Source organism: Myotis myotis, unplaced genomic scaffold, assembly GCF_014108235.1.
Source record: "Myotis myotis isolate mMyoMyo1 unplaced genomic scaffold, mMyoMyo1.p scaffold_m19_p_17, whole genome shotgun sequence".
Lineage (NCBI taxonomy): Eukaryota > Metazoa > Chordata > Mammalia > Chiroptera > Vespertilionidae > Myotis > Myotis myotis.
The window spans coordinates 32,382,788-32,408,665 of record NW_023416321.1 but is presented as its reverse complement, the minus strand read 5'-3'; the positions used below and the strand labels follow the sequence as shown (position 1 = coordinate 32,408,665).

The 25,878-nt window shown below is 45.1% G+C and overlaps 1 protein-coding gene across 11 annotated transcripts in view; it reads left to right on the top strand.

Annotated features, from left to right (window-relative positions):
* The window catches only part of PHF12 (PHD finger protein 12), a 42,535-nt gene extending 18,250 nt beyond the window's left edge, over window positions 1-24,285 (top strand). For 3 of the 11 annotated variants that reach the window (XM_036340763.1, XM_036340762.1, XM_036340766.1), the window contains 13 exons: window positions 3,631-3,703; window positions 6,518-6,911; window positions 8,701-8,821; window positions 10,204-10,336; window positions 12,148-12,312; window positions 15,900-16,058; window positions 16,663-17,461; window positions 18,654-18,779; window positions 19,446-19,589; window positions 20,509-20,607; window positions 21,542-21,624; window positions 22,534-22,672; window positions 23,021-24,285. In XM_036340763.1, coding sequence (XP_036196656.1) covers window positions 3,631-3,703; window positions 6,518-6,911; window positions 8,701-8,821; window positions 10,204-10,336; window positions 12,148-12,312; window positions 15,900-16,058; window positions 16,663-17,461; window positions 18,654-18,779; window positions 19,446-19,589; window positions 20,509-20,607; window positions 21,542-21,624; window positions 22,534-22,672; window positions 23,021-23,355 — 2,770 coding nt within the window. In that variant the 3' untranslated portion in view covers window positions 23,356-24,285. Of the gene's footprint in view, window positions 1-3,630; window positions 3,704-3,826; window positions 3,919-6,517; window positions 6,912-8,700; window positions 8,822-10,203; window positions 10,337-12,147; window positions 12,313-15,899; window positions 16,059-16,662; window positions 17,462-18,505; window positions 18,531-18,653; window positions 18,780-19,445; window positions 19,590-20,508; window positions 20,608-21,541; window positions 21,625-22,480; window positions 22,673-23,020 lie in introns of those variants that run through there. The other 8 variants (XM_036340769.1, XR_004972889.1, XR_004972890.1 and 5 more) reach the window with 8 other exon arrangements.
* Window positions 24,286-25,878: the final 1,593 nt, after the last annotated feature.

Genomic DNA, 25,878 nt, shown 5'->3' with positions numbered 1-25,878 from the left:
ATTTAATGTGGAACAGAACTAGTCTATTTGCAAAACAGCCTTTTTCTGGAACTGGTTCCTGAGCTTTTTACCCCAGTGACAGTCTGTCTTTCCTGGAGGCATTTCATAAATCCTTTTCCTTTTGAATTGAAAAACTGCCATCTAAATTGCTTGAAAGGAATTGCTAGTAGCAAAGAGGAATCATCATTATGAGAAAGCTTTATGATGGGCAATTCCTGTGTTCCAGCTATGCTTATGATGATCATTTTCTAGAAACATAGACAGACCTTCCTTCCTTTTCAGTCCCATCTTAGATATTATTTTATTACTGTTTCTCAAGATAACCACATTTTCAAATGTATTTCAAGATGCATGTTCTGTCTCTAAGAAAGCAGCAAAATCCCAGCAAGGCCTTACTGTTTTAAGTGTTCTACATTAATCTTGGAGATAACCCTCTAACTTCCCTGCATACTCCCTAAACTCACAGTCCTCATCCCATACTTTAGGGCAGACAAGAGGAGCCTGTGGCCATAATCTAGAATTCTGAAAAATGTGTGTTCTTAAACTTGGTATCTCTAAAAGTGAACTTTTAGAAACCAATCAGGAGCTACTTTTGAAAGCCTCTTAATAAGAATTTTAAGCATTTCACCCTGGCCGTTTTGGCTCAGGATAGAGTATCAACCTGCAGACTGAAGGGTCCCAGGTTTGATTTTGGTCAAGGGCACATGCCCGGTTGCTAGGCTCAATCCCAGTAGGGGGTGTGCAGGTGGCAGCTGATCAATGATTCTCTCTCCCTCTCCCTTCCTCTCTGAAATCAATAAAAAATATATTTTTAAAAAATCTAAACTGACACACAAGAGAAACAAGGCCCTGACCAGATAGCTCAATTGGTTAGAGCATCGCCCAGATACACCAAGGCTTCAGGTTTGATCCCTGGTCAGGGCACATAGAAGAATCAACCCATCTTCTATATATGTAAAAGGTTAATATGCAAAGTATCCCCTTGAGAGTTCAGGAGACCAGGGGTTCGATCACTCACTATGACATGCATTGACCACTAGGGGGCGGCGCGGAGAGAAGGAAGGCCCTAGCCCGCAGCTGGGGAAGGAAGGCCTAGGGACCCTACCCGTGCACAAATTTCATGCACCAGGCCTCTAGTGAATGCATAAAGAGATGTTCCTCTCTCCCTCTCCCTTCCTCTCTCTCTAAAAATCAATTTTTAAAAAGAAAGAGAAACAAGAAAGCACCGTGGCCAGGTGGCTGTCAGAGAAGGCTTCCGGTAGGTAACACCTGACTTGAGCCCCTATAAAAGATGAGTCCACCAGGTGAAGGAGTGGGGAAAGACTTGGCTTTAGTGGTTGTGAACAGTGGCCCTGGAATGAGCAGAGACAGAGTTGAGAAACAGTATAGGCTGTGTAGGGGGGGGCCACCAGACTTAATGGAGCTGGAGAAGGAGGCAGGGTTCTGGTCACGGGGTCTTATCTACAACATTGAGGAGCTTGAACTGTAATGGATGGGGTGTTATTGAAGGGCATTTTAATTTGGAGAGTGATCTGATCTGAATTGTGTTTTAAATATACCATTCTGCCAGCAGAGTTAGAAATAGATTAGGGGAAGCATGAAGGGTAACCAGGAGGCCATTCACATCTTGGTAAAAAGATCTAAGCCTGTACCACCTTGCCTTGCCCTTCTCTGCTTTACATGTGGTGTAGGGTATCTTGGTTCAAAGCCAGTAGGCAGATTTCTGAAAAGAAATGATGAAAAACAGAATCAGAAATGACAGCCTTTTCAGGGTTAATTTTAATATAACAGCTGCTGGAGCATAGCAGAGTCTGTAGACCTTTGCAAATTACATGTGTGCATTTCATTAGTTTGGGTCTGGTCTATGCAGAAATACATTGGAGAGAACAAAGGTAGACATTACAGGTGATGTTCACCTGTGGTCCTCCAGGGCTTGAAGACCTATCCGCACAGGCCAGTGTGCCTCCAGTTTTCTGCTTCCTGATACAGGTCCTCCTGTGATCCCACCAAGGTAACAGGGAAGAAAGGGAACAATGAGGCTTGCTGGGCATCCTGACATGTATGTTCAGGGCTCTGGGGAAGCATGGAGCTAGGAAAATTTGCCAGCCTGAGGCTATTTTAAGTAGAAACGGTAAAGCAGGAGAGCATTAAGCCCTGGGACTTGAAGGAGTGTCCTTATACACTCAACCTTCGAGTGTGTTTGTTTGTTTTTATAATATCTCGGATTCTTTGAAGAAAAATTTCCTCCTTACCATTCCAAGTAAATACCTTCAGGAACCAAATGTAAGAATTTCTTAAGCATAAATGTAGCCTATTCTGTATAGCAGGGGTTTTCAAACTTTGGTGTTGAGCATAAATTGCTGAGGCCTATCCCCAAAATTTATGATTCAGTGAATCTGGAGTGAGGTCTCAGAATTTGCATTTCTAATAAGTTCCCAAATGATGCTGCCAGTCTGGAAACCACACTTTGAGAACAACTACTGTATAGGCATTATAAATATGAGCCTCCCAAGGACTTAATAAAGGCTCATATGGATCTTGGTATAACCTTAATGGAAATCAATCACCTGGAGAATCAGCAAGGCTAGCCCTACACAGCTTTAATTTTGATTCAGTATTGACTTACTGAGTAGCTACTGTGTACACCTCTTATAAAGATACAAAGAGGGAAGAGATTCAACCCTTGTCTTGGTCCCTCTAATAAAAGAAGTAAGAGAACTATCACATAAGGGAAAGCATGAGAAGTGCCAGAAGTGAACCAAAACCATGCAGCCAGGGGTCTAGGATGCTTGAGTAATCCCAGTAAAACACCTGGAGGAGCTGTCCTTTGTGTGCCATTGTTGCTGACAAACTGCCCCAAAACTCCGTGGCTTAAAACAGACACTAGTTATTATCTCTCACAAGTCTATAGGTTGATTGGGCTCAGCTGGGTGGTTTTCCTGTTCTATATGCTGTTGTCTGGTACTGCAGTCATGTGGAAGCTTATCTGAGCTGGCATGGTCCAAGATGACTTGGTCACATAGCAGTAGTGGTGCTGGCTGTTGGCTTGGATTTCAACAGAAGTTGTTAATTGGAGTGCCTTAAGTCTCCTCTGTGTGGCCTCTCACAGCACAACATCAGGGCTCTGAGGTAGAACATTCCAGGATTGTAAAAATGGAATCTTCAGGACCCAACCTTGGAAGTTACAACATTGTCACCTCTGCTACATTCTGTTGGTCAAACAAGGCACAAGAACAAGTCCAGTTCAAGAGGAAGGAAATAGACTACTTCTGGATGGAAGGAGTATCAAAGAATTTGTAATGACCTTTCATCTATCATAGGCTGATTGAGGCAGGCCTTATAGGCATGGCTTTCTAGGGGAAGAGTGTTCTAGAGAAAGAAATTATGTCTTTCCCTATAAGTATTAATAGCTCTGGCTTTGGCTTCTCTTTCTAAGATAAGGAAGGGATGCTCACTCTTTAGGTTATTGTAAATGATGCCAAGTAAGCATTTTGAAAGATGTGAGAGTGTAGGGCTGGCCAAAATAGAAGTTGAGGTACATGAGTCTTTGTGCCAAATCTAGATAGGCTTTTTCCACTGCTTCAAAGGATTAGTTAGTTACTTAGTCTTGCCCTTGTCTTTTCCCCACAGTAACCCTCCACTGAGTGAAGAAATGTTGCCTCCTGGGGAGTGGATGTGTCACCGGTGCACTGTTCGTCGAAAGGTAATAAATAATGCTGTTTTCTAAAGGCTTTGCTCAGAATGCCGGATCTAGAGTACTGATATTCTAGAGCTAAGATGGCCTGGCCCTGAAGGTGTTTTTGTCCCTTCTTCTTGTCTCTTCCAGCCCTGGAATCACCCACATTCTCCTCATGGTGACTGTTTGGAATCCAATAGGGCCTAAAATCCAAACATGGGCTGCTGATATGGGCAGAAGAGGTGTGTTAATTTACTAAGCCATGTTCATTCACTAGTGACAGGAGTAGTGTTTGATCTTGTAGACCTCCTATAAGTGGCCTGAATGTGGCAACTATATCCATGGCTAAAAGTGGTTGAAGAAAAAACAGACTGCTCCAGCTTGATGGAAAAATGGTTTCTGTTACCCCAAGACAAATAAATCACTAGTAACCAAAGTCTTAGCCAGGTATATGGGGGTGGGGGGACTTTGAACTCACTTGTTCCCCAAATTCCTAATCTCTCTTTAGTTTCCCTTACCTTGGCTTCAATTATTCAGTACTGGCTTTGAGAACATTATTTTCTACATTGAGAGAACTGCTGTGGAATGCAAAAGCTAAATTCTCCTTTATCAAAAAAGGAAGTAGGTGTGTTTCCACTCAGATTAAGAGAGAGCCAATCCTCAGATTATAGACTGTGGATTACACTGTGTAAATTGTAAAGCCCCACCCCCACCCCCACACTAATTATACACCAAATAACTTGCTTTTGTTGTGACATCACTTCTGTTTTCCTGGCCCCTGTACATGATGTCACAGTGAATGATGACTTCCTTGGTTGCAGAAACAGGATGAGATGATTCAGAGATTGTGGTTTATGTGTGTAACAGTTTTCAACCTTTAAGAAGAAGATAAACAGTTAGGTAGACATTTTTTTTCAGTGTGTTCACAAGGGTTCCTATTAAAAAGCAAGCCAGGGCCAACTCAGCCACCTAACACAGTTGTAGTTTGATTTCTCCTAAAATCCACAAAACAGGCTGTCCTCCAGCGTGCTCACCTCCCTAGGTCTATTCCTGTGCATCCTCGGTTAGATTAGAGCAGGGCCAGTTAGAGATAGCTTCCAGCCAGGAAGCCTTTCAGAAACTTGCCACTCAAAGAAGCTGGACGTGAAAGGGTTAGGACAGTGGAGGGAGAAGAGGTAAAGCCAGGAAAAGAGGGTGGAGGAGATAAACTGTTCTTTTAGTTCCCATCATCTGCTGGGTATTTCATGTGCCTTATTTAATCCATGTAGCCATCTGTGGGTGCTGGTGGTAGTATCTCCATTTTAGAATGGAAGAAACTGAGGCTTATAAATGCAGAATAACTTTCCCAAAGAAAAGGAATTGGCAGAGCCAAGATAAGAACTAAATCCTGTCTCACTCCAACGCTCTGTTACCTCTTCATCAATTTTCTAGAAGCAGAACTACTTGCTAGAGATTATAGTATGCTTTTTTTCTAACATAGTTTGTATTTTCTGAAATTTCACTCTGACCTTCTCTCAGATGGCCCTCTTTGCCTACCAGAGCCATATCTGTCTTTTCCACCACCACCACCAGTTCCAGGCTTTGGCCTCCTGTAGTTACACTGAAGTGGATCAAAATGATACATCCTCTGAGCCTCATCAACCTCCAATGTTCAGGTTCTGTTCCTAGTGGAGGCTAGATTCTCCCAACTCAGAGCCATCCCTTGCATATATATGATTCTCTTTATCGTCACCATGTCCCTGAGAAAAGAAGAAAAGTTTTACTAGATTCACTTTACAGATAGAGAAATTCCTGCCCACCAGCCTGAGCCACCCAACGTCATAGGAAATCAGTGGCAGAACTGTCTTCTGACTGGAGACCAATGTTAAACTTTCATTTGACCACTCTATTTGGAATCCTGGAGGAAAATGTATTGTCAGTCATCTAGTCCTACAGAGTACACTTAGTCTTTTTCTACTTCTCCACCTTCCCATTCAAAGAAGTATCACTTTCAGAGTTCTAGTTAAATTTGAAACATTGAAAGCCACCACGATGATTGCTGAGTCCTTACCCTTCACACACTATCTTTCCACTGTGTAGTACAGATACCTTCCAGGCTAGCACTCAGTCTCCCTAGACAGGGAGTTCTGCTTGCCTGTTTTACATATTACCTTTGCTTTTGCAGACTGTTATATATATAATTTTTTTTTAATTTATTTCAGAGAAGAAGGGAAAGGGAGAGAGAGATAGAAACATCAATGATGAAAAAGAATCATTGATCGGCTGCCTCCTGCAGGCCCCACACCGGGATTGAGCCCACAACCTGGGTATGTGCCCTGACTGGGAATCAAACCATGACCTCCTGGTTCATAGGTCAATGCTCAGCCACTGAGCCACACCTGACGGGCCAGACTTTATTTATTTTGAGCAGTTCTTAAAACCATTCAATAGGTCAGGCTGCTGCTCCAAGGCAAACTACAGTGATCTCATTGGTTCCCACTGTTATTCTTACTGTCCTCAGTCTCGCTGAGCTTGTTCTCACTGTGTTAGTTGTTTATTTCTTTACTTCTCTACTTGTATAGAGATATTGTGTATCATATGATGACTTAGAGGAAATGATGTGTGATTTGTATAATACTTTCTAATTTCCATGCCTTTTGGTGATTCCCTGCTGCAATAGTTTTGCCAGCATTAGTTCAGCTATAATTTTGTCAACTTTAACAGAACTGTGTTCCAAGTCCCCAGGTGGATGAATCTGTGACTTTCATAATTTTGGTTTGTAGTCTAATAGGATTTTATAGCATCTATTTCTTTCTGTTTTGTGGTACTTTGTATGATGGGCCCTCCTGTTCATTTGCACAGAAGCGAGAACAGAAAAAGGAGCTGGGCCATGTTAATGGACTGGTGGACAAATCTGGCAAACGGACTACATCCCCCAGCAGTGACACTGACTTGTTGGACAGATCAGCTAGCAAAACTGAACTCAAGGCTATGGCCCATGCCCGGATCCTGGAGAGAAGAGCCAGCCGGCCTGGCACGCCCACGTCCAATGCCAGCACAGAGACCCCCACCTCTGAGCAGAACGACGTTGACGAGGACATCATTGACGTGGATGAGGAGCCAGTGGCAGTAGAGCCAGACTATGTGCAGCCCCAGCTAAGGCGGCCTTTTGAGCTGCTGATTGCTGCCGCCATGGAGCGGAACCCCACCCAATTCCAGTTGCCCAATGAACTGACTTGTACCACTGCACTACCAGGTTAGCCAAACCATTATATCCCCTCCCCCACTCCACCTTCCAGAGGATTATTGTCCAGGCAAAGGGTAGTGCTGCCTATGGGATCACTGTCTGTATAGCCACTGTCTCATACTGTTCTTGGTTCTTCCTGGAGAGATCTTTGAAGGTTTTAGCTCTTACAGTGCTTATTCAATTTTCTCTTTCCACCCTTCCCAGTATCACATTTTTTAAAAAAGTAATATATTCACATGATTCAGAAATCAAAAAATATAAAAAGGCGTACGGGAAAAATTTCCCCCCTACTTCTGCCTGCCATTTGCCTAGTTTCCACCTTCCTACCCCTCACAGATAACCACTGTTTTGTTCTTGTGTATTTCCTCTAGAATTTCTTTGTGTATGTATAAGCAAGTACAGATATATGCTCATTATTTCCCCCTTAAATAGCATACTTGATATTCTGTTCTACACGTTGCTTTTTTTTTACTTCATAATGTGCTCAGGATAGAGATCTTTCCATATTAATATAGACATTACTTAGTTTCTCTTAATGGTTGTATAATGATCTATCATATACATATAGATGCACTATAATTTATTTAATTCCCTGTTAATGGACATTCAGGTTTTTCCTAATCTTTTGTTTCTATAGATAGTGCTTCACAGATAATCCTGTAAATACATCATTGTATACTTGTGGGTGTGTGTCTATAGGATAAATTCTTAATATTAGAATTGCTGAGTCAAAACTGTGTTTATAGTTGTTGTTTTTAAGGCAAGTTACTTTATTTTTTATATATATATTTTTTATTAATTTCAGAAAGGAATGAAGAGGGAGATAGAAACAGCAATGAGAATCATTGATTGGCTGCTTCCTGCATACCCCACACTGGGGATCGAGTCCACAGCCTGGGCATGTGCCCTGACCGGGAATCAAACCATGACCTCCTGGTTCATAGGTCGATGCTCAACCACTGAGCCATGCCAGGCGGGCTGTATATTTATAGTTTTTGTTTGTTTGTTTTTAAATATATTTTTATTGATTTATTACAAAGAGGAAGGGAGAGGAATAGAGAGTTAGAAACATTGATGAGAAAGAAACATCGATCAGCTGCCTCCTGCACACCTCCTACTGGGGATGTGCCTGCAACCAAGGTACATGCCCTTGACCGGAATCGAACCTGGGACCTTTCAGTTTGCAGGCCAACACACTATCCACTGAGCCAAACCGGTTAGGGCAGATATTTATAGTTTTAATAGATACTACCAAATTACCCTCCTTGTGTTTTGTTTGTTTGTTTGTTTAATCAATCAAGTCATGGCTTCTTCTTGATACCATGAAGCTTCTAGATCTTATTTTTTTCTTTCAGATAGAGTGAAATTGGCAAACTTAAGAAACTTACGGTCAGTAGGATGCAGAATCAAAGCTTTTCTGATTTTTGTTAAAATGCAGTGAAATTGTAGTTTTTTCCTCATCTACCTCCAGATAATAGGCTTTTTGACCTATTTACATTTCATAGGTTGCCAGTATATAAGCTAGGCTTCTGGCCACTTTATGTTTACAAAACCTTTAGAGGTGTTTGTGCCACAGAACAAGTGACTTCTGATCAAGGTTCTGACTTATGTCTCAGTCTCCCTTCTAATTCTTTTTCTCACTTGAAACCAGACCAGGGGGCCTCAGAAAGAGATCCATGTCTAGGCCATAGCACATGCTTTTACTGAGGTCTCTTCCTTTCGCTTACTATTGTGTCCATATCTGAGGCCAGGAACTCTGCACCTAGAGAAAGTCCAGCACCACCAATTTCTCTTCTAGGTTCCAGCAAGAGAAGAAGAAAGGAGGAAACCACAGGAAAAAACGTTAAGAAGACACAGCATGAGTTAGATCACAATGGTCTCGTTCCCTTACCGGTCAAAGTCTGCTTCACGTGTAGCAGGTATTTTTCCTCCATACTAAGGGGCTTTTCCTCATATTCAGCAAATGATGTTTTTTTCTCTTTTCCAGCACCTCTTTCAAACCATATATGTTAAATGTACATAATATATATTTTGATGATATGAGAGCAGAGAGACTGAGTGACTAATTGATCAGAGCCTTGAATATTTTAACAAGTATTGTAAACTGTAGAGGCTAAACAAGAGGAGTTGAAAGTAAACTAAAGTATGAAATATTTAGACTACCTATCAGGAAGAATTCTAGCCTGCAGCGACACAAGTCCCTGGAAACAACAAATAATTTTTAAATCGCTCAAGTTTAGTTTAAAAGTAGTACAGGTATCCACAGTATGCGTTAGCCTGGATGAATTCCAAAAGCACCTAGGTTGCCCCAGTTGTAGCTTCCCTGTGATACTGGTTTTCTTCAAATCGGATCTCCTCAGTGACAGGAGCCAGCTGCTACTGAAGATGGACTTGTTTAGATATGTTAGAAGGACAGGGTAACAGGAGAAAGAATATGAAAAAGAAATGTTCCACACCAAAAGCTATAGGAGACTGGATAGCAGAGTGCAGGACTCTGAGCCCAAACTGTGGCTCCAGTGCATTTTGAGGACCCGGGAGTATCATGGTTACAAATCATAATTGACATTTGCTTAAGCCCCTCCCTTTAATTATGCTTATATTAATACATTACAAAATCATTTTCCCAGCACAACTGTCTCTGATTCTCAGTCTGAGTGCTTCATGCAGAAGAAAAGGTTCTTTTTTTTTTTTTTTTTTTTAATATATTTTATTGATTTCTTACAGAGAGGAAGGGAGAGAGATAGAGAGTTAGAAACATCGATGAGAGAGAAACATCGATGAGCTACCTCCTGCACACCCCCTGGGGATGTGCCCGCAACCCAGGTACATGCCCCGACCGGAATCAAACCTGGGACCCTTCAGTCCGCAGGCTGACGCTCTATCCACTGAGCCAAACCGGTTTCGGCAGAAGAAAAGGTTCTTGCTGTAGTAGATTTTAGAAAGGTTGCTAGTATTTTTGTTGTTGTTTAATGCAGTAGTTGCTTTTTTTAAGGACTAGAAAGATCAAGTAGAGCTGGCTGTCTTCCCCCAGTGAGTACTGAGCATTTATCATTCATGCTCTGACAGCCACTTTAGCGTACTCCACGTAAGCATTCACTTCCTGACAAGACACAGTTCTCTTAGAAGAGCGAATAATGGAGAGCTGTGTGGTGGCCCCCAACTTCATCCATCTTTCTAATCATGAATGTAACTGAATCATTGGGGGAGGAGGACGTGGGAGGATGTTGTTAGGATTAAGGAGGGGAGGTTGTTTTGAGTTCTCCCATCTTGCCACAGAAATGGCCTAATCTCTTTTTTGCAGGAGTTGTCGCGTGGCCCCTCTCATCCAGTGTGACTATTGCCCCCTCCTGTTCCACATGGACTGCCTTGAGCCACCACTCACTGCCATGCCCCTGGGCAGATGGATGTGTCCAAATCACATCGAACATGTGGTGGTAAGTACAGCAGTGTCCCTTCAGTCCTCTATGGGCACAGTGGAGCGTGGACTGATTCAGTAGAAAGCATAGTAAGGTCAGCTTTGTACCAGAATTCACTATAATCTCTCCGATGCTGGTTTCTGCAGACCATTCTACTCAATTCCGATTATTTTGACATGCGTTAGCTGTGCATTTTCCCTTTTATCACAATGCCTTATTTTAGCTGCATGGACAGACTTAACCCACTAGCATTTGGGTGTTCATTAATATTTTCTTCCAGAGTGAATCAAGCAGATGTTATAGCCCTAAACTGGGGTATATTAGGTCCAACCTTACGGAAATAAATACTCTCACAGTGGTTGCTTCCATATTTTCCTGCCTCTTGTTTTTAGAGGGAACAAAGAAAATTCTAAGATATTAACTGCACAGTAACTTCAGCGAATTGACGTGGATATAATGGTATTCCAGACAGTCAACCATTTATTGAGCACCTCATCTTTCCTAGGCACCAAATAAGGTTCTTTCCCTCCTCTTACTTTAATTCTTGTCATAACACTTATAGGTGTTGAGTAACTAAGTTGTTGAATGAATGGTGTGAGGGTATTATCTATTTCCCAGAAGTCTTGGGTACATTTTCCATACTGCTTCCTGGGGCCAAAACAGAACTGTAGTTTGCTATCTCCAAAGACATTTCCTTACAGGCACTTAGAATAGTCACTCATAGATTGAGTAGGAGAGGGCTTCAGGAGGAGCAGGTCCCTCATAAGAACAGCCTTTCCAAATTAAAAAATGTTATTGCATAAGACGTCGCCTATCAAATGGTGATAAGCGTGGAATGACTGTTGCCCCTCAACATGGCAATGTGCTCTCCACTTTACACTGCAGGAACCTCAGTTATAGACTTGCACATATGAAAGAAAATAGTTGCTTTGTCCTCTTATTTGTCTAATGCTGTTCAAAAAGATTTATCTAGGAGGAAGCTTCTCTCTGGGGCTCAGTGTGAGTATCTTGTTTTGCCTCTTACTGAACCAAAAACAAAAAGCAACCATGAGCAGTTTACCCAAATATGAATCTTAAAGATCACCTTTCCAGCAGATGAGAAGTTATTAATTGGGTAATATTTTACTAGCCACTTAGGGGTTTTTCCTCTTTTACTAATTAGAAGCTGCCACACGTTTTTTTTCCTTTTGAATTAAAGTGTATGGGACCAGTTGTAGAAGAAGAAATGTGACATAATTTCTGTATGCTGCTGCACAAACTTCCCTCTCCTCCCTTTGGCCTCTTAGAGCAGTCCAAGTTTTCTGCCTCCTATAGACTGATATATTCTAGGAGGTTGCTTCCTAGTACCATGGAGGAGGAAAAGGGCAGGGCACACAGGATTTAGGTGCTGATCCCAGCTGTCAACCAAACTCCTATATAGGAAGCAGTCCTGCTTCCTGTGGGAGAGGTTCCTCTTGCTAGGAATGGAGTCTGGGTCTCTTGAGGGCCAAGGCCTGCATCTCCTCAGAAACCTGTACACTAAAAGAAAAGAAAAAAAGAAACCTGTAAACTGACAGAGGGTGGTCTGAGCTGGACAGATGACTTTCAGAGGCTGAATTTGGAAGGTCACTTCTTAGCTAATTCCCTATTTCCTGCCACTCTAGGGAATAGGAACATACCAGTTGTCCCTTGTTGGACTGGGCAGAGCTGAGGGAGAAAGTCTTATGCAACTCTGACAAGTGTTGACATGCCAACCCCTGACAGACAATCCCATTTGGTCCATTTATAGTTAGCTGGGAGAGGGATGTCTTTTGAGGTTCACCACAGGAGTGTTTCTGCTTTGATCCTAGCTGAACCAAAAGAATATGACACTGAGTAATCGGTGCCAGGTGTTTGACCGTTTCCAGGACACCATTTCACAGCACGTCGTCAAAGTGGATTTCCTAAACCGAATTCACAAGAAGCACCCTCCTAACCGCCGTGTGCTCCAGTCGGTCAAAAGAAGAAGCTTGAAGGTGAGTCACAACCTGGTTCAGGCAGGATGGTGGTTTCTGATCACCTTCAAGGTATAGACAGAGGGCCATGGTCCCACTTCCACAAGTAGGGAAACTGAAGTCCCTGAGACTTCTCTGTGGTATCTGAACAAGTAATGAATGTGGCTGTACATTTTAATACTTGAGGAGGGTGGTCGGGATTATGAATGCCAAACCCCATAGTAGGCCTTCAAACTGCAGGTCTCTAGTTCTCCTGAGGATAAACACTCTTTAACCCCTTCCACCAAATGTAGGTGTGCTCTGCTGTTACTGCCCCTCACCTGGCACTCGGTGCCATCTCTTCCTGTTTGATGGCCCCTTTCCTAGAGCTGTCATGAGGTGAAGGTGGGGGTGATTAAGCAGAGGGCCATGTGGAAAGTGAGCTATCCCAACTGAGGAATTTAAGAGGGGAAAATGTCTAAAGGAAAGTTAAATCTCTTTTCCCAGGCTGCTGTTAATATATTAGCAATACATTTTATGTACTTAACAATTATTAAAGTGTATCCACAGAGATTTGACAGAGAAATTTGAAGAGTATTTGGTGGTGTTGAGGCTGGTTCTCATAAACCACTCAATCCCCTCATTCATTTAACTTAGCCCAACACTATATACCTATATATAAACTGATTTTTCTCTTTTGAAATAATCCCAGACTGTCATATGTTATCAATAGGAACCAGCAATTCTCAATTATGGCCACTTGGGGGCAGCCATACTTTAAAATCACACCAGCCCCGCCCTGGCTGATGGTGTAGCTCAGTTGGTTGTCCCATGCACTGAAAGGTTGCAGGTTCTATTCCTGGTCCAGGCACATACCTAGGTTGCAGGTACAGGAGGCAACCAATTACTGTTTTTCTCATACATATTCTCTCCCGCCCCCCCGCTTCCTGTCCCTCCTTTAACCTCTCTCTAAAATTAGTAAAAACAGCCCTAGCCAGTTTTGCTCAATGGATAGAGTGTCGGCCTGTGGACCAAAGGGTCCTGGGTTCGATTCCAGTCAAGGGCATGTACCTCAGTTACAGGCTTCTCCCTGGCCCAGGCCCTGGTCAGGGCTTATGCAGGAGGCAACCAATTGATGTGTTTCTCTCACATTAATATTTCTCTGTCTTTCCCTCTCTCTTCCACTCTCTCTAAAAACCAATAGAAAAATATCCTTGGGTGAGGATTTAAAAAAATAATAATAAATAAAATTAGTAAAAACATATCCTCTGGTGAGGATTTTTTTTAAAAAAATCATACCCATCATTTCCAGTGGGTGTCAGCACCAGCAAGATGTTAACTGTTGAAAATTGGATAACAAACTCTTAACTGTGTAAATATTTATACTTCAGTGGAAACACCAGTTTTCCAAAATTAAGTTAGGTGTTTTCAGTTGGGGGTAAGAAATATTACAGGTGACAAGCCTCATACCTTAGTTCAGTGGTCCGCAAACTGCGGCTCGCGAGCCACATGCAGCTCTCTGGCCCCTTGAGTGTGGCCAAAGTTTCAATCGCACTGTACGTGCGTGCCCACACATGGTATTTTGTGGAAGAGCCACGATCAAGAGGCCGCAGTTTGCCGACCACTGCCTTAGTTAAACAGATCTAGAAAAAATCTAGACTTGCCCAAGCCGGTTTGGCTCAGTGGATAGAGCGTCGGCCTGCGGACTCAAGGGTCCCAGGTTCGATTCCGGTCAAGGGCATGTACCTTGGTTGCAGGCACATCCCCAGCAGGGACTGTGCAGGAGGCAGCAGATCGATGTTTCTCGCTCATCGATGTTTCTAACTCTCTATCCCACTACCTTCCTCTCTGTAAAAAATCAATAAAAAATATATTTAAAAACAAAAAACAAATCTAGACTATAATTCACCATATAGGTATGGAAGAGAGCCAGGCTACCAAAATGAAGAGGCCAAGAGGCTTTGATAAAACCCTGTCACTTTATAATGTTCCCTTTTAAAATGTTTCTCTATTCTTGAAGAAAATCCAAGGGCACAAATTTTCTGAAAAGCATTTTGTAATTGGACAATTTGAGAGTGAAATAAGGACAGGGAGCCCTAGCTGGGTGGCTCAGTTGGTTGGAGCTTCCTGCCATACATCAAAAGGTTGCAGTTTTAATTCCATTCAGGCCACATTCCTAGCTTGTGGGCTCAATCTCTGGTTAGGCACATACGGGAGGCTACTGATCGATGTTTCTCTCTCTCTCTTCTCCCCCCCTCCCCTCTAAAGTCAATAAAAACATATCCTCAAATGAGGGTTTATAATAATAATAAAATAAGCCCTCGCTGGTTTGGCTCAGTGGATAGAGTGTCAGCCTATGGACTGGAGTCCTGGGTTTGATTCCAGTCGAGGGCACATGCCCAGGTTGTGGGCTCAATCCCCAGTAGCGGGCGTGCAGAAGGCAGCCAATCAATGATTCTCTCCCATCATTGTTTCTATCTCTCTCCCTCTTCATTCCTCTCTGAAATCAATAAAAATAAGTAAGTAAATAAAAAAATAAAATTAAAATAACAATAATAAAATAAGGAAAGGCAACCATTTGGGGCTTTCCTTCCCTTATCCTCCCTAAGAACCTGCTCACCAAATCTCTTGATTCTCCCAAAATATTTTCCAAATCTACCAGGTGCTTTTACATCTCTGCCTTAGGTACTGCTTCCCTACCCTATATCCCCTTGGTCTGCCTGGAAGTTCCTTCTTAACTGCCAAGTCTCAGCTCAAATACCGCCTTCCTATAAAATCTCTAATCCCAAGCTTCTGTCCCCCAGGTAGAAATAAGCACTTTTCTCCATGTTTTTAATAGCTACTTAGACATACCTTTATTCTAGGATCCATTACATTGTATTATAATGTTTCTGTGTTTATCTTCCCTACTAGACTGTGAGCTCCTTGAGGGCAAGGCTTAAATTTTGTTCATCTGGATTTCTAGGAATTGGCATAGTGCCCAGACTCAGGAGATGCTCAATAAATGTTGGTTGAATGTATGAATGATTGTTTCTTTGCTTGTGTGGCTCTTTCATTCTTACATGGTGAGATTCAGAGTGTGTCTTCTGTTTGTGCAACAAAGAGGTCTTCAATTGTTTTATGAGTCATGCATGAATGGAGAAAACTGACATTGAGTGCTTATCTGGAGCCAGGCCTCATGCTGAACATGTCTACTGTGAATGTGATCTCATTTAACTTTTTATCTCTTAAGATATTGTTTACCTACTTTCCAAACTTGATCCTAAGCAATAGGAGCCCAGGGTACCACTCTGGAGCCCTGTTTGGTGTCAGTCTTCCACTTTTTAGACCAAAGCAGAAGGCAGTATGCAATGATTTCTGGCTTCCTCAGTCCTTAGACCTTAATGAAGTAAAGTGGGGGGCATGCCTGCTGTTTCCAGTTTTGTGCCTTCTCAAGCTAGCGTGCATATGTGTTAGGCAAAGAGATGGTGGCACAGAGCAGTTGCTGCCCACCAAGCCACCTTATCCCAGAGTGGATGATGGTCCCCTGGGCATCAGCACCAAGGACAGAAGAGCACGGTCAGAGCACAATCAACTGGCCATGTTGGCACTATCTCCCTCTCCTTCCTCCTCCCATCTCTTCTGAACAGGTTCCTGATGCTATAAAATCTCAATACCAGTTTCCACCCCCACTCATTGCACCCGCGGCCATTCGGGATGGGGAGCTGATCTGCAATGGGATCCCTGAGGAATCACAGATGCACCTTTTGAACTCTGAGCACTTAGCCACCCAGGCAGAGCAGCAAGAGGTGAGTGAAGGCAAGGCTGGGATTCCAAATCTAATCTTCCATCCCACTGCAGCTGTTATGGAAATAGCCTCAGTGTCATTCCCATCCCCATCTTCTACAACCCCACCCACCCCCACCCCCACCCCCCAAGAGTTGACTATTTCAGGGAGAACCTCTGACTCAGATCTTGAGGCAAGTAAGAGAACTACAGAGTCAACCGGTCTGCTTCTCTCCATCGGTCTCCCTGCACTGTGAGATGGGCAAAACTGTCTGTAGAAAGAGCTCAGTAGACCCATAGAGAGACTAGGTGATAGTGCTGGACACACAGCCGATGTTTAGGGTACTTGCTGAATATTGGTCACAAGGTGAGCCTTAGGGGCAAAACCAGAACGGGAATCCCAAGCTCTGCTGACCAGGGTGTTGTCTGCTGAGTGTACCAACAAGTCTTGCTTGGGAATGGAAATGGAATCCTATCAGGAGTCAAGCACACCCTTTCTGGGCATTCGCAATGGGACCTCGGAAACAGTGTTTATCAGCTCTGCTGTAGCCCTGGCCACTGTGGCAGGAAGGACCAGCGCCTCCCAGGCCTCTTACCCTCCTCTCCTCTCCTCTCCTTCCATTACAGTGGCTCTGTAGTGTTGTTGCGCTCCAGTGCAGCATATTGAAACATTTATCTGCTAAGCAGATGCCTTCGCATTGGGACTCTGAACAGACAGAGAAGGCTGATATTAAGCCTGTTATTGTGACTGACAGCTCAATCACCACCTCCCTGCAAACAGCTGACAAGGCACCTACTACACCTTCCCACTATCCCCTGTCCTGCCCCTCAGGGATTAGCACCCAGAATTCCCTGAGCTGCTCTCCACCCCACCAACCCCCAGCCCTAGAAGACATCAGCTGCAGTTCTTGTGCGGAAAAATCCAAGAAAACTCCCTGTGGGACTGCCAACGGGCCGGTGAACACAGAGGTGAAAGCCAATGGCCCACACCTCTACAGCAGCCCCACTGATTCCACGGACCCCCGGCGACTTCCAGGCGCCAACACCCCCCTACCAGGCCTCTCACACCGACAAGGCTGGCCCCGGCCCCTCACACCACCAGCGGCTGGGGGGCTTCAGAACCACACCGTCGGCATCATTGTGAAGACAGAGAATGCCACTGGCCCCAGCTCTTGCCCCCAGAGGAGTTTGGTTCCTGTCCCAAGCCTGCCCCCTTCCATTCCCAGCTCTTGTGCCAGCATCGAGAACACCAGCACTTTGCAAAGAAAGACTGTCCAATCACAGATAGGACCTCCGTTGACAGATTCAAGGCCACTGGGCTCACCCCCAAATGCCACCCGGGTGCTCACTCCCCCCCAAGCAGCAGGAGACAGTATCTTGGCCACAGGAGCCAGCCAAAGTTTCTGCTCACCAGCGCCATCTTCAGGTGAGTGCTACTCAGCCTTAGGGTGATTTGGAGTAATTTTATGCTCTTCCTGACAAATAAGCTTCAAAAAATCCTATCTGTGAATATTTCAGAGGGCTTTGATCTCTGTATTATTTATTCTTCCCCCATTTCTGTGATGGAAGAGAAAGTACATGTTAACTTGTCTTCGTCTATTCAATGGGACTGCTTAGGCTCTGAAAGCTTAAGTGATTTCTTTAAAGTGATCTAACAAGTCAGTTGCAGGATTGGAACTACAGCCTGGATCTCCTGATTCCACCTTCCCACTCCTTCCAGGCCTGGGTCTTCTGCCTGTTTTGTCCATCACCCTTGAGGAAGGCAGCATGTGCTCCAAAACCATTGTGCTCAGCCTGAGGCCCTGAGTGATAGCCTCTGTTTCATGCTCCACACCAGAGATTAGATCCACACCTGATCCAGATTCTCAGAGCCTGGTTATTTTGAAGGAACTTCCATGTCAGGGAAAGCAGGGCTAGAAAGGAACACTGCCTTTAGAATTGCTGCAGAGTGGGATGCCCATAGAGATAGTTCTGGCCCAAAAGCTTGCCCTCATGTCCACACTTGACCTAGTGTGGCCCTGCTCTCTCAGCTATCTCCAGTCAGCACTTGGGACCTCGAGGTTGCTGACCTCAGCATCTGAACCAGGTATCAGATGCTGCTGAAACCCCCTGTGGTCTCCTGTCTGAACTGAACCTGGCCTCCCTAGTCAGCTGGAAGTCTTGGTAACAAGGTGTCTGTGACTTCTCTGCATGGAGCCCCTGATCTCAGGGTGGCCCCACTTCTCAGGCTTTTTTCCTGGATAGATTTTGCACCTGTGAGTCAGACTTCAGTAGGCAGGAGCTTTAGGGGCAGGCACCACTTATTTAAATGAATAGAGGTAGTAGGGAGGTAGTCATGGCTCAGAGAATGAAGTTACCCCACCAACATTCCCCAGAGCAGTAGATTTCACTGGTTCTCAGTTCTCTGGAGCCTTCTGCATGCCTGGGTGCATTGTCGTTCCATCTGCCCTTCCTCACCACACGTTTTTAGCTCTAGGAGTTCCAGAGCCTATGGGGTGAGAATCGAGAAGGGAACATCACCTTGGGTCCGAAATCCAGACCTGTCTCGGCAGTGGGGGATTGTACCGGTGGGTTTCCCTCAGGCGACGTAAGTAACAGTCTTCCTGCTCCGTCCCCAGATGGCAAGGTCAGCCCCGGCACGTTATCCATAGGAAGCGCTTTAACCGTACCCTCTTTCCCAGCCAACTCTACTGCCATGGTGGACCTCACCAACTCACTTCGAGCATTTATGGATGTCAATGGAGGTGAGTGAGTGAGCTGCTGCTCTGCCACCAGCTACTGTGGTGGAAGTGCTGTCCCCACGCAGCATTCAGCTCATTTCAAAAGGGGCAGAAGGGATGCCTGATCTCAGGGTTGGAGAAGGGAGTAGTGTAGGGGAAAAGCCCCTTCTATCTCTGCCTTATGCATATACACATAATCAAAGATGAAGAGAGAACAGAGCCAAGCTGACCAGTGAGAAGAGAAGAAAGAAAATCACTATAGTCAGATCACCTGCACTTGCAGAATAAAATCAGGAGGCATCTCGCTCCCACAATCAAGGAGAAGCAGGGCAGAACTCGATCTCTGTAAACAGAGAGTGGGTAGAAATCCAAGCCCCAATATCAGACATCCAGGCCCTTCCCCATGCACAGGCAAATGGTTTATCTTGCTCTACCTTTCTAGGACCACTTTACCTAAAATCCAGCTACCCAGGGGCAGGAGGCATCTATATATTCTGCACTGGGGCCTGTCTCTCACTGCAGATGGCTAGTGAGATGCCCAGCCAAGATCTTTGTATCACTTTGTGCTATTTTTAAAAAAGCTCTTGGCTGGATTTTAGAAATGCTGCACTATTTGCTCGGTAACCTTAGCCTACTTCTCATTCCATTTCCTCCTCAGCTGCTTTTTTAATCTTTCTCTTTGGTTAATAGAAATCGAGATAAATATGCTGGACGAGAAGCTGATCAAGTTTCTGGCCTTGCAGAGAATACATCAGCTTTTCCCCTCCCGGGTCCAAACTTCACCGGGCAGTGTCGGGGCACATCCACTGGCTTCTGGAGGGCACCACACAGAAGGTGCGCATGCACACCTGCCACCACACCACGCCATCAGATCTCTGTGTGAATGGCCATCTCCCTCCATGGAAATCTCAGCTTTCAGTGTGTGCTTTTTATGGGCTTTATAAAGCACCATGGTTTTTGTTTTTTTCCTCAGAAAACAGATACAAAATGGCACCCACAGCTTTCAGCTCAGACTCCAGGAAGTGCACTGTAACTTTCTTTCATACATATCCACTTTGAGACACAGAAAGCAGCTACAAGTGCCTTTGGGTATATGTAGTGTTTTCTGCTCAATTGCTGTCAAATATTCAAGTTAGAAGAATTTCCCAAAAGGTGAGAAACAGAGTAACAGTTGGGCTAGCCTCCTGGAAATCCTTCCCAAGAGGTTAACTCTGCTTAGGATTCCCCTTGGAGCATTAGATGTTAAAAGTTTGGTCCCCAGACCAGCAGCAGCAGCTGCATCTAAGAACTTGTTAGAAATGCAGAGCTTTGGCGCCACCTTAGACCTACAAAATCATAATCTGCATTTTAACAAGATTCTAGGCAAATCATACGCACCTTAAAGTTTGAGAGAGATGGTCTGTGCCCTTTTTTGCACAACCTCCCTATAGGACCAGCTAGTATATCCCTGACAAACCAACCAGCAGCCAAGAGCTCATCAAGTACTATCATCCTTAAATTCTGTGACATTGTCAAAGCGCTGGTCCTTCTTACCCCATGTGAGGGCTGCTGTGTGGGACAGAGCCTCACCGTGAAGCAGCCCAGTGTTAGATGTGAGTTTGTAAAGATTACTCATCCAGTGGGATTATATTCTTCAAGCGATGCGCCAAAGGTCCAGGTTCTGTTAATGTTTGAGCCATATGTTCTGTTGGTGTGCATTTGAGTGTCAGGTTCTGAGTTTCTGAATAACCCTATCCCTGTGTTTGTCTTGTAGTGCAAAGAAAGGAGGTACAGGCCCGAGCTGTGTTCTACCCTCTCTTAGGGTTGGGAGGAGCTGTGAACATGTGTTATCGAACCCTCTACATCGGGACAGGTGAGCCAGCTAGGAGGTGCTGAGTCTGTTCAGCCCTAAAGACTAACACTCTGACCCTCAAAGGCTAGAAAGGGGCAGACTGGTTTAACTTGATGGATGTCCCAACCAGAGGGGCTAAGAAAGGAGACCATCAGCTGCTTGTCTTCCCTGTCCTCTGGCCCTTTGCTTTGTGCCCAGTGTGACATCAGGAGAGGTAAAACTTCTGACTGCTGCTCAGTGAGGCATTTAAAACACTGCAAGGAGATACCCAAGGAGAGAGCACATGCTTTCTCCCTGCAGGTCTTTGAAAAAGTGACGGGGCTCACATACACCTGAGCTTTAGTTCGCCCTCTATCTTGTACAGAGGTGCAGGCAGATTAGCCCCCAGCCTAGACATTTCCCTTCTTTCAGGTGATATGATTTATAGGCCCTGCACCCCATGTTGTGTTCTCATGAAAACATCCCATCCTCTCCCTAGCCAGTTTGGCTCAGGGGATAGAACGTTGGCCTGTGGACTGACGCTCCAGTCAAGGGCACATGCCCAGGGTTGCAGACTCAATCCCCAGTAGGGGGCATGCAGGAGGCAGCCAGTCAATGATTCTCTCACATCATTGATGTTTCTCTCTCTCTTCCTTTCTCTCTAAAATGAATAAAAAATATATTTTAAAAAATGAAAAGAAAATATCGCATTTTCTTCAGTAGCTCACTGTACCCACTGGGCAGGAGCCATATGTTCTAAAGCAGATCAACTGGCAAAGACAACTGTTCTTTAGCAAGAGGTTGAAAAGACATCAGCTTTAGTTTAAAATACAAGGAGGGGGCCCTGAGCTACCTGTCCCTCAGGGTCTCCTAGTGCCTGCCCAGAAGCTAACACTCCCCCTCCCCCACACCTTCACACATACACCTTACAATTTGTTCTCTGCCCGCCTTTTCCTCTATTCATGTCACCTTGCAGGAGCTGACATGGACGTGTGCCTTACAAACTATGGTCACTGTAATTACGTGTCCGGGAAACACGCCTGCATATTCTACGATGAGGTAAGGGGTGTTGATGGGGTAGGAGGGAGCTCTCCCCACCTGAGGCCTCTCCCAGGCACTGGGTTTTTGTTCAGTGCCTGGGTGAGAAGGGGGTTGGGGGTCTTCTTCTTTTCCCTCCCTGTCATCTGGGGAGGAGAAGAGTCTTGGTGTGAAAAGGACATTCTACCATGGCCATCTGCTCCCCAGGAGCAGGGCTACCATATTTCCTGAGGTTGATCACAGGCTCAGCTGAGGTGGGGGGAGGGGTGGGGCTAAGCAGGGGGAGGAAACAGCATAGAAAGAAGCCAAGCCCTCTTAGTGCAACTCTGTGAGTTTCATCATCTCATATGCCAGTGATTTCAACAGGAGCCAGTGCTGAGGAGGCAGAAAAGAGTGGGGGGGGGGGGGGGGTCTAAGAAGGAAGGCTTCCCTGAAGGGGTGAATCTTTTTTGTTTATTTGTTTTTGTTTTTTATTGTTAGAGTACATTCATGAAAGCTGGGGATAGTGAAACAAGGCAGGGCTTAGGATAGAAGAAGCAACAGGAGAGAACCTAGGCGAATCTGCTTTGGCTCTGGAAAGTCAGAGAAAAGGGAGCCTTAGAGATAGGTTCAGGGGATGAGCCTGGGACTGACAGTGCCCATTGCTCCCCTGGTTGCAAGTCTCATGGGTTCCCTTAGAGGTTAGGAGTTGCATGCCTGTGGGGGGAGGAGAGAGGGAAGGGAAAGGCGGGAGCTTGCTCCTGGGAGGGAGAGCACACAGGAGGTGAATTTTGAGCCCCAGTGGAAAAGTATAGGGAAGAAGGGCACGATTGGGAAAGAAAGAGAGCTCCTCAGATAGAGCAGCACAGCCTTCTCCATATGTCCTCTCTCCCCTTAGCCCCAGGCCCCACGCAGCAGACCACACATCTTATCTTCCCTCCTCCTCCTCAGAATACCAAACATTATGAGCTGTTAAACTACAGTGAGCACGGGACAACGGTGGACAATGTGCTGTATTCATGTGACTTCTCTGAGAAGACCCCGCCAACCCCCCCAAGCAGTATTGTTGCCAAAGTGCAGAGTGTCATCAGTAAGTTGGAGCAGAGGCCTGTGGCCATGAGGCCTGCCATTTTTGGACACATTTTCAAAGGCTCTGTCAGGGGGGCTCAGGCTTGCTGCCAGTGATATGCTGTCTCTTGCCTTCCTGGTTGCATTGGCCAAGTGCTTACTTCTGGGCCCAGGGAGGGTCACGGAGAACCAAGTGCTGTGCACCCACTTATGTGTACAGCACTTCAGACTTGACCAGTCCTTTCTGAGCATCCCTCACCCCAGTCATGCAGCATCTAAAATGGGGAGGTACAGGGATCCATCTGGCAAACGGCCCAGATGGTTGGACTGCTCACTGTTCCTCTCTGGTGACCATCCCCTTTTTCCCCAGGGCGCCGCCGGCACCAGAAACAGGATGAAGAGCCAAGTGAGGAGGCACCCATGATGAGTTCCCAAGCCCAGGGGCCACAACGGAGACCCTGCAACTGCAAAGCCAGCAGCTCGAGCTTGATTGGGGGCAGTGGGGCCGGCTGGGAAGGCACGGCCTTACTGCACCATGGCAGCTACATCAAGCTGGGGTGTCTGCAGTTTGTCTTCAGCATCACTGAGTTTGCGACCAAACAGCCCAAAGGCGATGCCAGTCTGTTGCAAGATGGGGTCTTGGCCGAGAAGCTCTCTCTCAAGCCCCACCAGGGCCCTGTGTTGCGCTCCAACTCCGTTCCCTAGGACTGGTGGCTACCCCATCACCCGCCTCACCCACCCCAAGACTCCTGCAATGCAAAAATGTACACAAACCAAGCCCGGGTTTTTTCTATACTCCACCAGAAACCCTTCAACTACAATCTTTGCATGACATGAAGAAAACCTTTTGACTGTTTTTTAAAATCCTTTTTCTTTTCTCAAGTTCTAGGGGGCATTTGCACATATATTTGTACTCAACATTTCATGGCAAAGCGGCAGACCCGAGCTGAGGAACAGCGTGGGCAGGGAGGGGAAGGCCAATGGTCTGGACACTTCCTCCAACACAAAACCGTTCCCCACCCACCTGCTCCCTCCCCCTCGCCCGCCGTTGTAAAATAATCAGAAACTTGTTCTATTTTGTGGCAGTGACAATAGTTTTATATTAAAAGAAAAAAATACAGTTTTCATACAGCAAAATCTATACAATATCATTGTTTTATTTAATATAAAAATCGCTACCCACCCTCCTTCCATGGTTCCCACCCTCCAAGTTATTTTCCCTTTCTGCAGCGGTTGCACTACAGGTAGCTACTGTGTATTATGGACAAATGAGAAATGAATCCTTTTTCTGGCTGTCCATCTATTTTATTTCGAATAAGGAAAAGTGTATTTGGATTTTGTGTAAATACATCTAGTGATGACATTTTTTCAATGTTTTTAAAAACTGTGTACAGTACTACATGTGGTAGAGCGTTTTCTTCAAATTGTCTATTGTAGCAAAAATGTTTTTTGTCGTAAACCTGTTTTGTCTCCTTTTTTTGTTCTCTTGCCACTTCTCTCCTCTTCCTCCCACCCTTGACTCCCTCCTCTTCTCCTACCCCACAACTAGTACCAATGTACATAGTAATTGTAATGTTTTAGACTTTACAGAAACTTTCCTGTATTCTGTATATAAAAAAACAAAAATACTTCAAATTATGTTTTCTGCCTGTCTGTCCTACCTGTCATCATCCTTGGAAGGGACCCTCCCTGAGATCTTGGCCCCACAGTCTCCTTGAACAAGTCACATTCCCCAAGGGAAATCAGGAGAGGGGAGGTGTTGTAGGAAAGTGAGCCTACAGTGCATGGGGAGTGGAAATGGGAGGGTAAGGGTGCATCTGCTAAGGGGAGCTGTTGTATGACTTTGTGGGTGACTTAGAGTTTAGAGGGTTTGATTATTTGACATGATCAGATTCTGCAAGATTCTAAGAATGTTCAGGCCCCTGCTCTTATTGGCTCCAAAACCAAGACATTAAAACAAGCTGGCATGAGTGAGACCTCTGCATTCTGGTCTAGAAGCTTTAATCTAGAGAGTAGAGACTGCCTTTAGTTCCAATTATTTGCTGTCATACTTTATTCATCTATTCTGGGAGGTCATAACACCTGGTTTTGTCCTTTCCCTGTCACCTTAGCTGGACATGGAGCAATTCAAGTACCACTTGACCCTCTGTGCCTGAATCTTGGTCTAGCTCACTTGCTATGAGCAGTCAACAAGGCAGATGTGGCCCCTGTGTCTTAGAATGTAGTGTGGAGCAATTTGTTGATTCAAACGTCTCTGGGGAAACATGAAAAATGAGAAATCCAGTCTCTAACCCCGGATGTGCCACAGTTTATAGGACTGCATTCACTACTCCACAGCAGCAATTCCTCAAGACGAAGTCTATGCATTACCTTAATTCTAAGGCCCTGAGCCCTCTTATGAAACCAAATTCCACCCTTTCCTCTTTGAAGACCTTACATGAGAAACTATCTGGGAAGTTTTTCCTAAAGACAGTCTCCCAGCCCTGGCCAGATGGCTCAGTTGGTTAGAGCATCGTCCTGATACATCAAGGTTGCAGGTTTGATCCCAGGTCAAGGCACATATAAGAATCAACCAACGAATGCATAAATAAATGGGACAACAAATCAGTTCTTCTCTACCTTCCTCTCTCTCTCTCTCTAAAAAGTCAATAAATAGCCTGGCCAGCGTGGCTCAGGGGTTGTGTCAATCTATGAACCAGGAGATCACAGTTCAATTCCTGGTCAGGGCACATGCCAGTCAGTGTTGTGGGCTCGATCCCCAGTATGGGGCATGTAGGAGGCAGCCGACTAATGATTCTCATCATTGATGTCTCTGTCTCTCCCTTCCTCTCTGAAATCAATCAAAATATATGAAAAAGAAAAGTCAATAAATGAAAATAATGACAGTCTGACTCAGCTGAAGAGCACCTGTGTGTCTGTCCCAGCACTGTTCAAGTAGGTGGCCTGTCGGCCTGTCAGGATCTTGCTTCAGGGGTGGAGAAGGCACTGTGTCCTTAATATTCCATCCCCAGCCTCATCCCACAACTACAATTGAACCGTGAATCCACAGTGCAGCTAAATAGGAAACTTGCCGGGGAATCTGAGGTCTATTCCAGGCTTCCACCTACCTGTCAAGCTTTGCCCCTGCCCTAATGGGCCTCCTGAACTCCCTAAGGGCAGAAACATACCTTGTTCAACTCCATCTTTCCAAGGCTAACCATACTGCTGGCACACCGTAAGTGCCAAACA